The 13,393-nt window shown below is 34.1% G+C and overlaps 1 protein-coding gene across 2 annotated transcripts in view; it reads left to right on the top strand.

Annotated features, from left to right (window-relative positions):
* The window catches only part of Lrch2 (leucine-rich repeats and calponin homology (CH) domain containing 2), a 105,446-nt gene that overhangs the window by 86,516 nt on the left and 5,537 nt on the right, over window positions 1–13,393 (top strand). The window contains exons 15-20 of one of the 2 annotated variants that reach the window (XM_013035956.1): window positions 1,825–1,869; window positions 4,916–4,966; window positions 7,605–7,662; window positions 8,402–8,514; window positions 8,712–8,849; window positions 8,994–9,071. In XM_013035956.1, the coding sequence (XP_012891410.1) occupies window positions 1,825–1,869; window positions 4,916–4,966; window positions 7,605–7,662; window positions 8,402–8,514; window positions 8,712–8,849; window positions 8,994–9,071 (483 nt within the window). The remainder of the gene's footprint in view (window positions 1–1,824; window positions 1,870–4,915; window positions 4,967–7,604; window positions 7,663–8,401; window positions 8,515–8,711; window positions 8,850–8,993; window positions 9,072–13,393) is intronic. The other variant, XM_013035958.1, reaches the window with a different exon arrangement.

Raw genomic sequence — 13,393 nt, 5'->3', positions numbered from 1 at the left:
ATTGTTGGTGTTGTTGTCTACAAATAAGTCTAATAGCATCTTCTCTCACAGGATTGTTATAAGTATTAAATTCTTTATTAAGATACAGTTCTTAGACTAGCACTTCACACAGCAGAATCACTTAATAAACATTAGTCCATTGCTCACTTAAATGTCTCCATTTCATTGAAATAGACTAGAACCAAAAATAATTACCTCAGATTACCTTTTACCTAGGGATGCCAATTTGTTTTTACATACCAACTTCATTTAGTGGCTAAAAGTTTCCAAGGTTATGTCTGGGGTCAGTGGGAAAGAAATGCATACTGGTAGAGTAATCATAGTTGTCAGAGGACAGACACTGTTGGAACATATGTTTTGTATTTGTAATTTCTAAGACAGCTTACTGTGCAGCTTGTGATTGAGACATCAGATAGGTTATCTTTCTCAAAGTTTGGATATACTCTGAAAATAAGTAAATTTTCTGAAAGGACAGTCATGAGCTGCCAAGTAGAAAAATAATCCATTAACAACTTGTAGGAGAAATCAGGTTATTATGAGGAGGAATCGAATTAATTCCAACAGCCTGGCACTCTAGCTACTCAGGAGGCTGAAGTCTGAGGATTTCAGTCAATTCCTGGCAGGAAAGACCATGAGACTCCAATTACCAAAAAAAGTTGGAAGTAGAGCTATGGCTTAAGTGGGTAGAATTCCAGCTTTGAGTGAAAAAGCTAAGGGACAATGCCCAGACACTGAGTTCAAGCCTCAGTACTGGTATATATGCACACATATACACACATAAAAAATAAGGAAAAGAAAAGAGTGCAAGTGGATATCATACTGTATTTTTTTATTCTTTCTTAGAAACAATTGTGTTACATATTAACATTTTTTATGTTGATCATGTTATCTCTGAAATCACTGTAAAAGAAGGATATAGTGTGGGCTGGGAAGGTGGCTGAGTGGTAGAGTGCTTGCCTTGCATGCATGAGGCCCTGGGTTCGATTCCTCAAGACCACATAAGCAAAATGAAAAAAAGCCAGAAGTGGTGGTGTGGCTCAAGTGGTAAAGTAATAACCTTGAGCTGAAGAGCTGAGGAACAGTGCCCAGGCCCAGAGTTCATCCCCCATGACCGACAAAAAATGAAATTAAAGAAAATGTTAAAAAGAGGGATATAGTATGGAGGTAATAATACTGTTATGAAGATTAAATGGATTAAAATATGTATAAGGCATCTTATACTAGTTTGTAACAAGCACTAGTGTATTATCATCATTATTATTGAATAGTCAATATTATGTGCAATGTAGTGTTTTATAAAACTTGAAATGATTGGAATTTTATCTTCTTTTGGGGGGTTTGAGATGTGAAGATTGAACCCAGGATTGTCACATGCTAGGCAAGCACTCTACCTTTGAACTATATACCTCCCCACACTTCAGATTTCTTAATAATAGATGAGAGATAATGAGGGCGTAGCATAGGATATTAGCTATAATGATGTACAAGGAATATGTCTGAGAGAAATTTAAAAAGAATTGACTTGATGGACTATTGTGTATAGTAAGTAATGGAAGAACTCTCAGATTATGAAACTGAATGAATGGGAAATGGGATTGTAGGAAGGGAACATTACTTGATGTATTGAAAGTACTTAGAAAATTGTCTTGCACATAGCATTATACAGATTAATTTGCAGTGGGACTGTTTAAACTGATTATATATCTAAGTTTAACATCAAGTGATTCAATAAAAGTATAAAACAGGAATAAGCCTTACATAATTTACAACCAGAGAATTTAGATGTTCAAGGAAAAATAAAGTATATGTTTATATATTTTTCAGTATAAATCCACAAGGAAGAGTTCAAGTGTCAATGAAAATGATGAGGTGAGAACAAGAGGGTAATATTAACAGTATTTGAAATGTTGACTTGTGATATTTATTTGACTCAAGTAAATGCAACTCATCTTATAGTTTCTTTGCTAGTGATTTAATTGATAAGAAACCTGAGTATCATAAAATAATTAATGATGTGATTTCCATATGTTCTTCAAAATAGAATTGGTAATAATTTTTGAATATTATTATATCTATAATCTGTAAATTTAGCTTGTTATCTTTCCCCAACTTTTTTTTTCCTAAATCATCTTGGTAGTCAATTGAGATTTTCCAGATGAACTCCTTTTACAAACTCTTCAAATTTGTGTTACTATTTTAAAGTGTTAAAGTAAATTTGGACAGGTTAAACATTGCTGTAAGTTTTCTATTATACTAGGTTAATCCTTGTAGTAGTATAAAACTGTCAAAGCAAGAGATCTTTTCCCCACAAATACCTAAGCTTATTTATTTTTTCCCTGCAGAAATTTGTAATTAATTTGATTTTGGGTACTTGGCAGGACTTCTGAAAATGCCTTACTTTAAAAAATTCATCTGCAAGTATTTAAAGTTACAATTCAATGTTTCTATAAGCATTTAGGACAGTTTTTTTGCCCATTGATAAAGATTATCTTGACTTTCCAGGAATCTAAACTACAGGATCAATTGTTGGTAAACAGCTCAGTTCCTCAAACAGATATCTGATTTCAGGTTATTCAGTAGTCTCCTGCTTTCCAGTTGTTGGAACATTTCCTTTGTGATACTGCTTTTGATCTACCTTTATTTGTGTGTGTATGTGCATGCGTACTCATGCGCGCCAGTCCTGGGACTTGAACTTTGGGAAATGCCTTACTTTTAAGAATTAAAAGTCACACAGGGGCTGGGAAGGTGGCTCAGTGGTAGAGTGCTTGTCTTACATGCATGAGGCCCTGGGTTCGATTTCTCAGCACCACATAAACAAAAAGAAAAAAAGCCGGAAGTGGGGCTGTGGCTCAAGTGGTAGAGCACTAGCCTTGAACTGAAGAGCTGAGGGACAGTGCCCAGGCCCAGAGTTCAGGCCCCACGACTGGAACCCCCTCCCCCCAAAAAAAGAATTAAAATCACACAAGAAAAAATAATGAACACAACCTCATGATTTACCTTTCCCCAGACCAAATACCAGTATCTCTCTATGCCCTTTCCAGTAGTATTAACTGGGATACAAAAAAGACAGTTCTAAGCCGGAGCTGATGGCTCACACCTGTAATCCTACCTACTCAGGAGGATAAGATCTAAGGTTCAAAGTTCAAAGGTAGCCCAGCAGAAAAGTCAATGAGACTCTTATTTCTAATAAACTACTCAGAAAAAGCCTAAAGTAGTGCTATGGCTCAAGTGGTAGAGTGCTAGCCTTGAGCACAAAGAAGATCAAGAATAGTGCCCAGGCCGAGTTCAAGCCCCAGGACTAGCAAAAAATAAAAAACCAGTTTTGCCAAAACCTGTCTACCTTTTCACTGTTATTATCTGTGGTTAATCCCGAATGACAATTGTGTGTGTTTGGTAATAGTTACCCATCTGTGAATACAATCAATTGCTATATACCTGCCTCTTACCTTTACTGCACCAAGGCCTGCGAGATAGGTTTGTTCCTTAAATATTTTAGTTCCTTACGTTACATTCAACTGTTTGGTATCTTATGTGAGGTTTACCTGCTCAATAAACAACATTGGTACATGCTGATCCCTCTGGGGTTTATGTCTCTCATTGAGACCGACCTCTGTGAACCTCAAGCCTTTGTAATCTTGTCCCCATCCATTTTCCTACATGCTTACATTTTCTGCTTTGAATCTATTGTGGTACCTTTCCCACTTTCTCTACTTCATTCACTTCCCTGAAGCCAGAAAGATTGTTTCAAGGAACACAAATATAATCAGGTTATTTCCTTGGTTAGAAACATTCAGCCTCTTTCCATTTACTTTAAGGTAAATTCTAGACCATATTTGATCAAGGGCCTGTTTACCACATCAGCTTGAACTCATAACTTGCTCTCCTTTCTTTGATGTTACTCTTGGGGAAGATAGAGCCACTCAAAGGTTTTATTTTTATACTAACATTTCCATTTATTGCTTGTGTCTTTGTTTTTATTCTTTGCTGCAAAAGATTGTTTCCTTCCATCTTTTTCTGATAAACTTAGTTTTTTTTTTTTAAAAAAACTGAGGCTTGGGTTACTTTTTATGATCCTGTGTTGTTCAGTCTGGCCTTGAACTACTGGGCTCAAACTGACCTCTTGCCTCCATTTCCTGAACAGCTGGGACTATAGATGCGACATCATCATGCAAGCTTTTACTAAGTTTTTGTTTTTTCATGAAACTTTTCCTTTTTACATCATCCTTGACAATCTCCTCAAATTACTCTGTGTCTCATAATACCCCATGAATAGTCTAAGATTCATGTATACATGAATCTGTTGTCCCTCTGGATTTAGAAATCTTTAAAGTGGATATTTTACAAAATTTCAGCCTTCCAAGTGTCTAGCAGAGTCTAACATAGCAGGTGACCAATAATCATTCATTGAAGGAATAAATGCCATTTATGATATGCATATTCTAGGATAAAGTCAAGAGATTTATATTTGGGTGTCAGAATAGTCCTCAAAAATTGAGAACTATTTAATGTTTTCACCAATTAAATTCTTTGTAACTATTCTTAATTTTATATTGGCACACATAATTTTCCAAATAAAGTTTCTTGTTTCAAGTGGTAGAACAATTGTATGCCTTCATTTATGTGTCTCCAATTGTAGTGTATTGTTCCCATTGTGTATAGATAGTATTTCTCAAACTTTGAGTACTTATGAGTCACTTGGGGATCTTATGTAGGTTCTGATTCAGCATTGGTTGGGGCCTTCTTCAGAGGATACCTATGCTATAGGTTCACAGACAATACCTTGAGTGGCAAGGTACTAGAAGATATATTCACATTCTTACTTTAGCAGCTGATCAAAACAGTTTTCTGTTTCATGTGTTTAAATCATCATTTCATATTTTAATTTCATTTTTCATTGTTTATTTTTATATTTTAGCAAGACAGTGATAATGCTAATATGTCACCACAATCTCCAGTATCATCTGAGGTACAAGTTCCGTTTTTATATGTTTTGTATGTTTTCATATGTTTTCTGTATTTTACATAGGGTTCTTTCTTGCTTCTCTGTAACTTCATCTTTTTTGTGTGCCAAGTAATTTATTCACTTCTATTTTAAAGTCTATGTTGTAGGTTATTTTTTACCAACCTTCAAATCTATAAAAAATTGAGAATACCATTTCTTTGTATAAATATTCAGAGTAAATCTTGTGACTTTCTGTGAAAATTATGTGTAGGTCACAGTAATCACTTTATGAAAGGTATACTTTCTAATTAATCAATATTTAAAATTTTTAACAATAGCTTTGAAACTTTAATTTGAAAAAAAGCACGTCAGCATTGTTCAATGGCCTTTGGTTTTCTGGGTAACCAGTTAGGTCTGAAAACAATGCAAGAGTAAACTTCCTTTTTCCACGAGAATCATCTCTGCAGTGGGATGTTCCTATCGACAAAAGGTTACATACACATTTCCTGTCTTCTTACATTTAAGGGGTAGAGAGAATAGGGAACATCTTGATCAAATACTCAGATTGTTTGAATGACTGATTCTTCTATTTTAATCTAAACTTTTTGGTTTACCACAAGAGATTTCAATATAAAACATTCTAAAGAATATTTCTTTTACTTCAGTTCACTTTAGTGTTCTAAAATGCATTTACATTAGTAAATAAGTGATTATACATTAAGTGTTTTAAGACTTTATCTACCTTTTTGATTATATAAATTTGATCATGTGGATTTTCATTCTGTGTTAGTGGTAAGTGGTATTACTTTTTTTCTTTAAGAAAAGCAGGCTTCCTTCTCTAGGGTGTTTAGTGACTTGCATTATTAGTCTATTATATGAATTAGTGCTTGAATTTAGAAATAAACATTTATTTAGAAATAATTATTTATAAATTATTTGCATGGAAGATAAAATGACATGTATGCTTTCAGAAAACAATTTAAATTTGAATATCCTAATATTAGTGTTGATCTTTTACTTTTAAGTTATATCAAATATGCATTATTGCCACTTGTTTATATGGTTTTACTTCAGGATTTTATGGTCTGAAAGCACATGGGACAGTAATAGTGCCAATTTTCTCAGATAAGTTGTATTATGCTTATAAAATTTTTCTTGCATTAGAATAAATAAAATTTTTATCTAGCAATTCATAAAAATTTAACCATGATAATGAAGACAATCTGTAAAGTTATGGTTAGATAAGACGATAAGCCTGTGTTTTGTGGTTCAACTAATATTCAGCTTGAATAACATACTGCGTGTTAATCAGAACATTCAGATAATGTACACACTTCTGATTGCTTAAATTTAATGTGTAAAGAAAATGGTAAAACCAAATTGTGTTCTGTTTTAACAAAGTAAACTTAAAGTGTCCTCATGCCTGCTGAAGAGATTAACTTTTCAAGAAAGTCCAGAGAAGTGACTAAAGTCTCATTAACCTACTTCTTAGACATGCTACACAGAATAAGAGAGATGCTGCTAAGTTTGCATTAATCTATCCTTTTATAATTTGCAATATATTTTTATTTACCTAAGTTAATCTTTATAACAACTGCACCTAAAGATTGAAGAATCAATCACAGAGATTTTTAATGTTCAGAACATAGCCAGATTTTTCTGAGTCAAAGCTCAGATTTGTTTAATGTCTTTCCAAAGCACACCATTGTATGAAAGCATGTTGAAACTATGTGCAATGATATAACAATTTATCCAATCTGTTATTATCTATCTTCTACTAATATAAATATGTGGATTGATCCCAAATTTTAATTTTCCAGTATTACATGTCAACAGTAGGTAGATACTGAGTAGATATTAATAAATCCATATATTTTTTCAATGAAGTATTCATTATTTTGAAATATTTGATCCAGTTATTTTAAAAAAGAATCTTATTGATACACTTTGTTAATTATCTTTTTCATTTGTCTCATAATATGAGAGAAAAGTATTTAGAAGAATATGTAGTTAGCTGGGCGCCCATGGCCCATGCCTGTAATCATAGCTACTCAGGAGGTTAAGATCTGAGGATTGAGGTTCAAAGCCAGCCTGGGCAGGAAGTCCATGAGACTCTTTTTTTTGGGGGGGGGTCTGGTCGTGGGGCCTGAACTCTGGGCCTGGGCGCTGTCCCTCAGCTCTTCAGCTCAAGGCTAGCGCTCTACCACTTGAGCCACAGCGCCATTTCCGGCTTTTTTACTTTTTGCTTATGTGGTGCTGAGGAATCGAACCCAGGGCCTCATGCATGCAAGGCAAGCGCTCTACCACTGAGCCACCTTCCCAGCCCTTCCATGAGACTCTTATCTCCCATAAACCACTAGAAAACTGGAAGTGGTGCTGTGGCTCAAGCAGTAAAGCACTCGCCTTAAGCTGAAGAGTGCAAGGACAGCTCCCAAGCCCAGAGTTCAAGTCCCATGACCAAAAACCCCCCAACAATATATAGTTTTGTCCAAGCAAATATTTATTGATGGTATAAAGGTGAAATTTATCAACCTGAATTGACATGTAAATTTCTTTCCTCTCTTCCACTAATCATGGAAACATAATACTTTATAAAATTGGCATGGATATGATTATATTCCTTGGTTTTTTTAAACAAAGGGATTTTGTTTTCTGTTTTTAGGAGTATGACAGAACAGATGGTTTTTCACATGGTCCCTTTGGCTTAAAGCCTCGATCAGGTAAATGTATATTCTGTAAATAAAATGTATTGGCTGTCTTGAAACTGTAGTTTCCCAGTTAAATGCAATTTTTCCATAGTTTTAAGTACACAGATTCTTTCCCCTCTCCTAAAAGTAATTTTTTCTTAACCTTCTTTGTCTTTCCAATTTCCATTCCCATTTCCTACTTCATCTTCAAGCTCCTGAAATCTGTTTTTTGCCTTAGATACATGGCAGTCTTATTTCCACTCTACTGTGACTGCTGTTACAATGACCACTCTGCCAGTAGACCAAACACTGAAATTATAGCACTCCATTATATTGTGATTTTCAAAAGGGATCTTTTTGCATTTGGCAAGCCCAAAAGGAAATGGATCCATGTTACTTGGAAAGGTATTGACTTATAGTTTTTATTCCTGAATAACTATATTGACCTTCAACAATAATTTCCTTTTGTCTTTAAAGATGACACATATTCAATAATCATTTTTAACCTGGGACATACATTTCTAATAACATGTGTTTAAATAAGAACATGTGTAAGTGGTAGAAAGCATTACACCTGTGTTCCCTATTGATTTCAGTTATATAGACAATTCTTATAACTACTTAAAATATTTAGAATGTTCTAATAAGTAATCATGTTTTATGTAGTTTTGCACTGATTCTTTTTTTATTTTAATCATGCTTCTTTCTCCATCAGTGGTTGCTCCTTTGATTAGCTTCGTAACAATTTGGGATATTCCTGTTTTTTGTAAAGCTTTTAGCCGCTCATCTCGCCAAGAATATGGAGTAGCAGATCCAGGGTTTACAATGAGAAGAAAGATGGAACATTTACGGGAAGAGCGAGAACAAATAAGACAGCTTCGCAATGTAAGTCACATTAACTTTTCAGATCTACTTCATAGAAATATGTTAAACCTGGAAAATTAACAAGGTACATGTGTATTATTGATAATGCATATTGATATTATTTGATGTTCTCTGATTTTGGTGAATCATATAACAGTAATATAAATATGTACCATATTTAGATAGAATATTTGTGACTTGTACCCATTTCTTTATAGAATCTTGAATCCAGGTTAAAAGTAATTTTGCCTGATGACATTGGAGCTGCATTGATGGATGGGGTTGTTCTTTGCCATTTAGCCAATCACATAAGGCCACGCTCTGTAGCTAGTATTCATGTACCTTCACCAGCAGTGGTAAGTTGTGTCTTCAATAGTTCTCCAATGGAAGATACAGCTTAACTGTTTAAATAATATTCCTTAATGAATTCAATTTTCAGTTTTGATTGAGTTATATAATAATAAATACCTGAAAATGTTTCTCCCCATTTACTTTAACAGCCCAAGCTGAGCATGGCAAAATGTCGAAGAAATGTAGAAAATTTTCTTGATGCTTGCAAAAAATTGGGTGTTTCACAGGTAATATTTATCTAACAAAAAGCTCATCTAAGTATTAATTTATTCTATGCACAGTAAAGTCTTCTTCATAGTAGTGATGAGTAACATTTCCAGAATATGTAAATGAATAGTTTCTTTTGGTACCTTCTAGTAGGCTCCAGTAGGTAATCACAGCAATTATCTAATAAATGCTCTTAAACTTTTTAAAACATTATTTATAGAACAGCAACCTGTATGTGCCAGGCTATGAGGGAGCCAGGAAGTGAGATTTATCTAAAAAGCAACCAGCAGAAATCAGGGGTAGAACTGTGGATCAGCCCTAAGAATACTTTCTTAAGCAAGCAGAAGGACCAGAGTTCAAGCCCCAGTACTGCCAAAAAGAACAAGATGTTAATTGCGACTACCATTCAACATATACTAAAGATTTTTTAGCAAGGGCAATTAGGTAAAGTGAAATGAAAATGAAAAACACATAGATTGAAATAACAGAAACAAAGTTATGTCTATTCACAGATAATATGACTTGTAGAGTAAAGAAACTATTAGAACTGATGTTTCAGAAAGGTTGTAGAATAAAAGATTAATACAGCTAAGTGCCCATGGTTCCTGTTTGTAGCCCTAGCTATTCAAGAGACTGAGATCCAAGGGTCTCAATTTGAAGCCAGCCTGGGCAGGAAAGTCCATAAGACTCTTAACTCCACTAAACTAACAAAAACAAAGATGAAAGTAGAGCTGTGGTTCAAGTGGTATAGTGCTAGCCTTGAGCAAAAAGAAGGTCAGGGACAGAACCTAGGCCCTGAGTTCAAGCCCCATGACTGGCACAAAAAAGATTAATACATGTATACTGTTAACTAATTATTTTTCATAGATGTCCTTTTGTGTATTTGAGGAGTTTCTCCAAGTGCATTTTGTTTTGGTTTATGGGTATGCAGTCTTTTGCACGACATTCGTATAAATGCTTATTCTCTTTCTATTCGCCTACCTTTTCATTTGCATCAAACAGTCCTTTTATTGCTTGATGAGGGCTCATAACTGAAATTCTAGCTACTTCAGAAGCTAAGATTGTTGGGATTATAGTTCTAGGCCAGCCCTGGAACATAAAGTCAGCAAGACTCCTCAGTGAAGAGCTGGACACAGTGACACACTATCCTAACATAGGTAGATCCTGCCCAGGGTACCTGGGAAGAAAGCAAGATCCTATTTGAAAAGATAACAGCAGAAAATAGATCTAGCAGCACAGCTCCAAAGTTAGAGTGCCTGCCTAGCAACTAAATACTGGAATTCAAACCCCAGTCCTTCGGATTAAAAATAAGCAACACTAACAAAAACAAAGTATTTGTCCATAAATCTATAGTCTTGATGTTTTGTTGTTTTGCTTCATTAACCTTTTTGCCTCTCCATATTTACAATGGTAAAATATTTTCTTGCTTATTATAGATTTTGAAATCAAGTAATACTAGGTATTTATTTATCTTGGTACTTTTTTGTGTGCCAGTACTGGGGCTTGAACCCAGGACCTAGGTGCTGTCCCATAGTTTTTTTATTCAAGGCTAGCACTCTACCACTTAAACCACAATTCCACTTCCAGCTTTTGTGTGGTTAATTGGAGATATAAAAATCTCATGGGCTTTCCAGCTCAGGAGATCTTAGCCTCATGAGCTGCTAAGATTATAGGCATGGGCTACCAGTGCCTATCTGTAACTTGGTACTTTTTAAAGCTATTTTGGCTTCTGTGTGTGTGTGTGTGTGTGTGTGTGTGTGTGTGTGTGTGTGTCTTGAACTCAGGGCTTAATCACTGTCCCTGAGCATTTTTGTCAAGGCTAACACTCTTATCACTTGAGCCACAGCTCCACTTCCATCTTTTTTGGGGTAACTAATTGGAGATAAGAGTCTCTCGGACTTTCTAATTGTGGCTGTCTTTGAACTGAAAGACATATATCTCAGCCTCCTGAGTAGCTAGGATTATAGGTGTGAGCCATCAGTGCTCAGCTATTTTTGAATCCCTTGAATGTCCATATAAATTTGGAACACTTACAAATTGATCAACTCCTACAAGAAAAAATTGTTTGGATTATTATTATAGAAGTTTAGTTTAATTGAGATAACAGTATAGATAATATTATATAATAATATCAAGTATTTCTTCCATGAACACAGTGTATCCTTACTTGGATCTTTTTCAATTCCTTCAACGATGTTTTGTGATTTTCACTTTGTAGATCTTGCATAGGTTTCCTTAAGTATTTCATATTTTCATATTTTGCATGCAATTATATATGTGGTTTAATTCTAATAACTAATCCTTTATTTCTAATAGAAAATAAATTTGGAATTTATTTATCAATGTTTTATTAAACTCACTAATGAGTTCAAGTGTTTTTTGTCAAATTTATAGAATTTTCTACATTGATGTTTATATTTTCTATGAATTCCAAAAGCTTTCTGATATAAATGCTTTTTAATTCTTTTTTGTCAACTTTCCCAGCCCAGTTTCCCAGTACAATATTGAGGAGAACTAGTCAGAATAGACATCTGGATATTCTTGTTTTATTCCTTAATTTTTTCAAAATTCCATTAGTTGTGAGTTTTTCATACATAACCTGTATGAAAGGGAATTTCCTTCTGTTCATAGTTTGGAAAATTCCTATCAGGGATAGCTAATTGGATTTCAGCAAATTGTTTTTCTATTTTAATTGGTGTGATAAAACTATTTTCTTTGCAATTTCTTTTTATTAGTGTATACTAGTTGTACAAAGAGGTTGCATTGTTTTCCTGTGCATGAACATAATGTTCTAATTCAATTTTTTTATGTTTTCATGTTCCCCGTCTCTCTCCCTTTAAACAATTTTAACTTTATTATTCTATTTTCATATATACACATGAAGTACTTCAATCATAATTGCCTCCATTACCCTCTTCTTTTGCTTCAACCCCTCCTCTCCTTTCCTAGTTTGTTTTATACTGTTCTTTTTGTGTGTGTGAGGGTCTAGATTGCATATGTATAAATTATGTGATATTCTTTCTCAGTCTGGTTAATTTCACATAACGATATTCTCCAGTTCCAGTTCCATCCTTTTCTCCAAAAATATTTAATTCTTCTTTAAATAATTTTCTATTGTACATTCATACCACACTTTATTTATACATATATTTGTTGATGGACATGTATACTGATTCCATAGTTTGCCAATGATGAATAGTGTCATTACCAACATGTGTTTGCAGGTAATCTTGTGTGTCTACTGAGTTCTATTCCTTTGGCTATCTGGCCAGGAATGGTATAGCAGGATTACATGGGAATTCTAAGGTCTTTTGTTTTGAAATGTTTATACTGATTTCCATAGGGTCTGTACTAATTTATATTCCCACCAACAATGTATAAATCCTGCTTTATCGTCACAGCCATTTGTTGAGTTTTTTTTTTCTTTATAACTGCTGTATTCACTGCAACAACATGAAATCGCGGTGACATTTGATAGCATTTTCTTTATGCCTAATGAACATTTCTTCTTGAGTTTATTACTTATTTTACTTCTTTTTATAATGTTGATTTGCCAATTTATCAATTGGAACTTCAACTCTTTACATGTTTTGGATATTAAACCTTTATCTGACTGATCAAGATTTCTCCCATTCTGTGGGTTATCTCTTTGATGTGCAGAAACTTTGTAATTTCATACAATTTCATATGTCAATTCTTAATGTTATTTGCTGAGCTATTAGATTCCTATTCTGAAAATCATTGCTTATACCTATAATCTTTAAGTATTTTCACATTGTAGTTTTAAAATTATATTTATTTCCAATAAATGTTTTGGCTCCTTTGTCAAAATCAGACGGATACAGCTGCATCCAGTGCAGTTATTTATGAGTTTTTGTATTCTAGTTCTTTAAGTTATATATCTCTTTTATGTCAGTACCATACTGATTTTGGTACTGTGGTTCTGTAGTGTACTTTTCAGCCTGGTATTGTGATCCCTCCAAAAATACTGTTTTAGCTCAGGCTTATCCTATTCAGGGTCTTTTATGTTTCCATATGGATTTTAGGATTGATTTTTTTATTTCTGTGAACAATGAAGTTTTTGGATTGCCTCTTCTATTTCCTTGAAGAATGAGGTTGGAATATTGATAGGTATTTCATGAATTTGTAGATAGCCTTGGGAAGTATTGACATTTTCACGTTGATCGTTCCAATTCAGGAGCATGGGAAGTTTTGCCACTTTCTAAGTTCTGTTCTGATTTCCTTTTTCAGGTTTTTAAAGTTTTCATCATAGAGGTCCTTCACTTCTTTGGTTAAGTTAATTCCTAGGTATTTTATTTTTTGTGGGGCTATTACAAATGGA

Source organism: Dipodomys ordii, unplaced genomic scaffold (assembly GCF_000151885.1).
Source record: "Dipodomys ordii isolate 6190 unplaced genomic scaffold, Dord_2.0 Scaffold233, whole genome shotgun sequence".
Taxonomy (NCBI): domain Eukaryota; kingdom Metazoa; phylum Chordata; class Mammalia; order Rodentia; family Heteromyidae; genus Dipodomys; species Dipodomys ordii.
The sequence above is the reverse complement of the archived record's forward strand: the minus strand, read 5'-3'. Positions and strand labels throughout refer to the sequence as shown.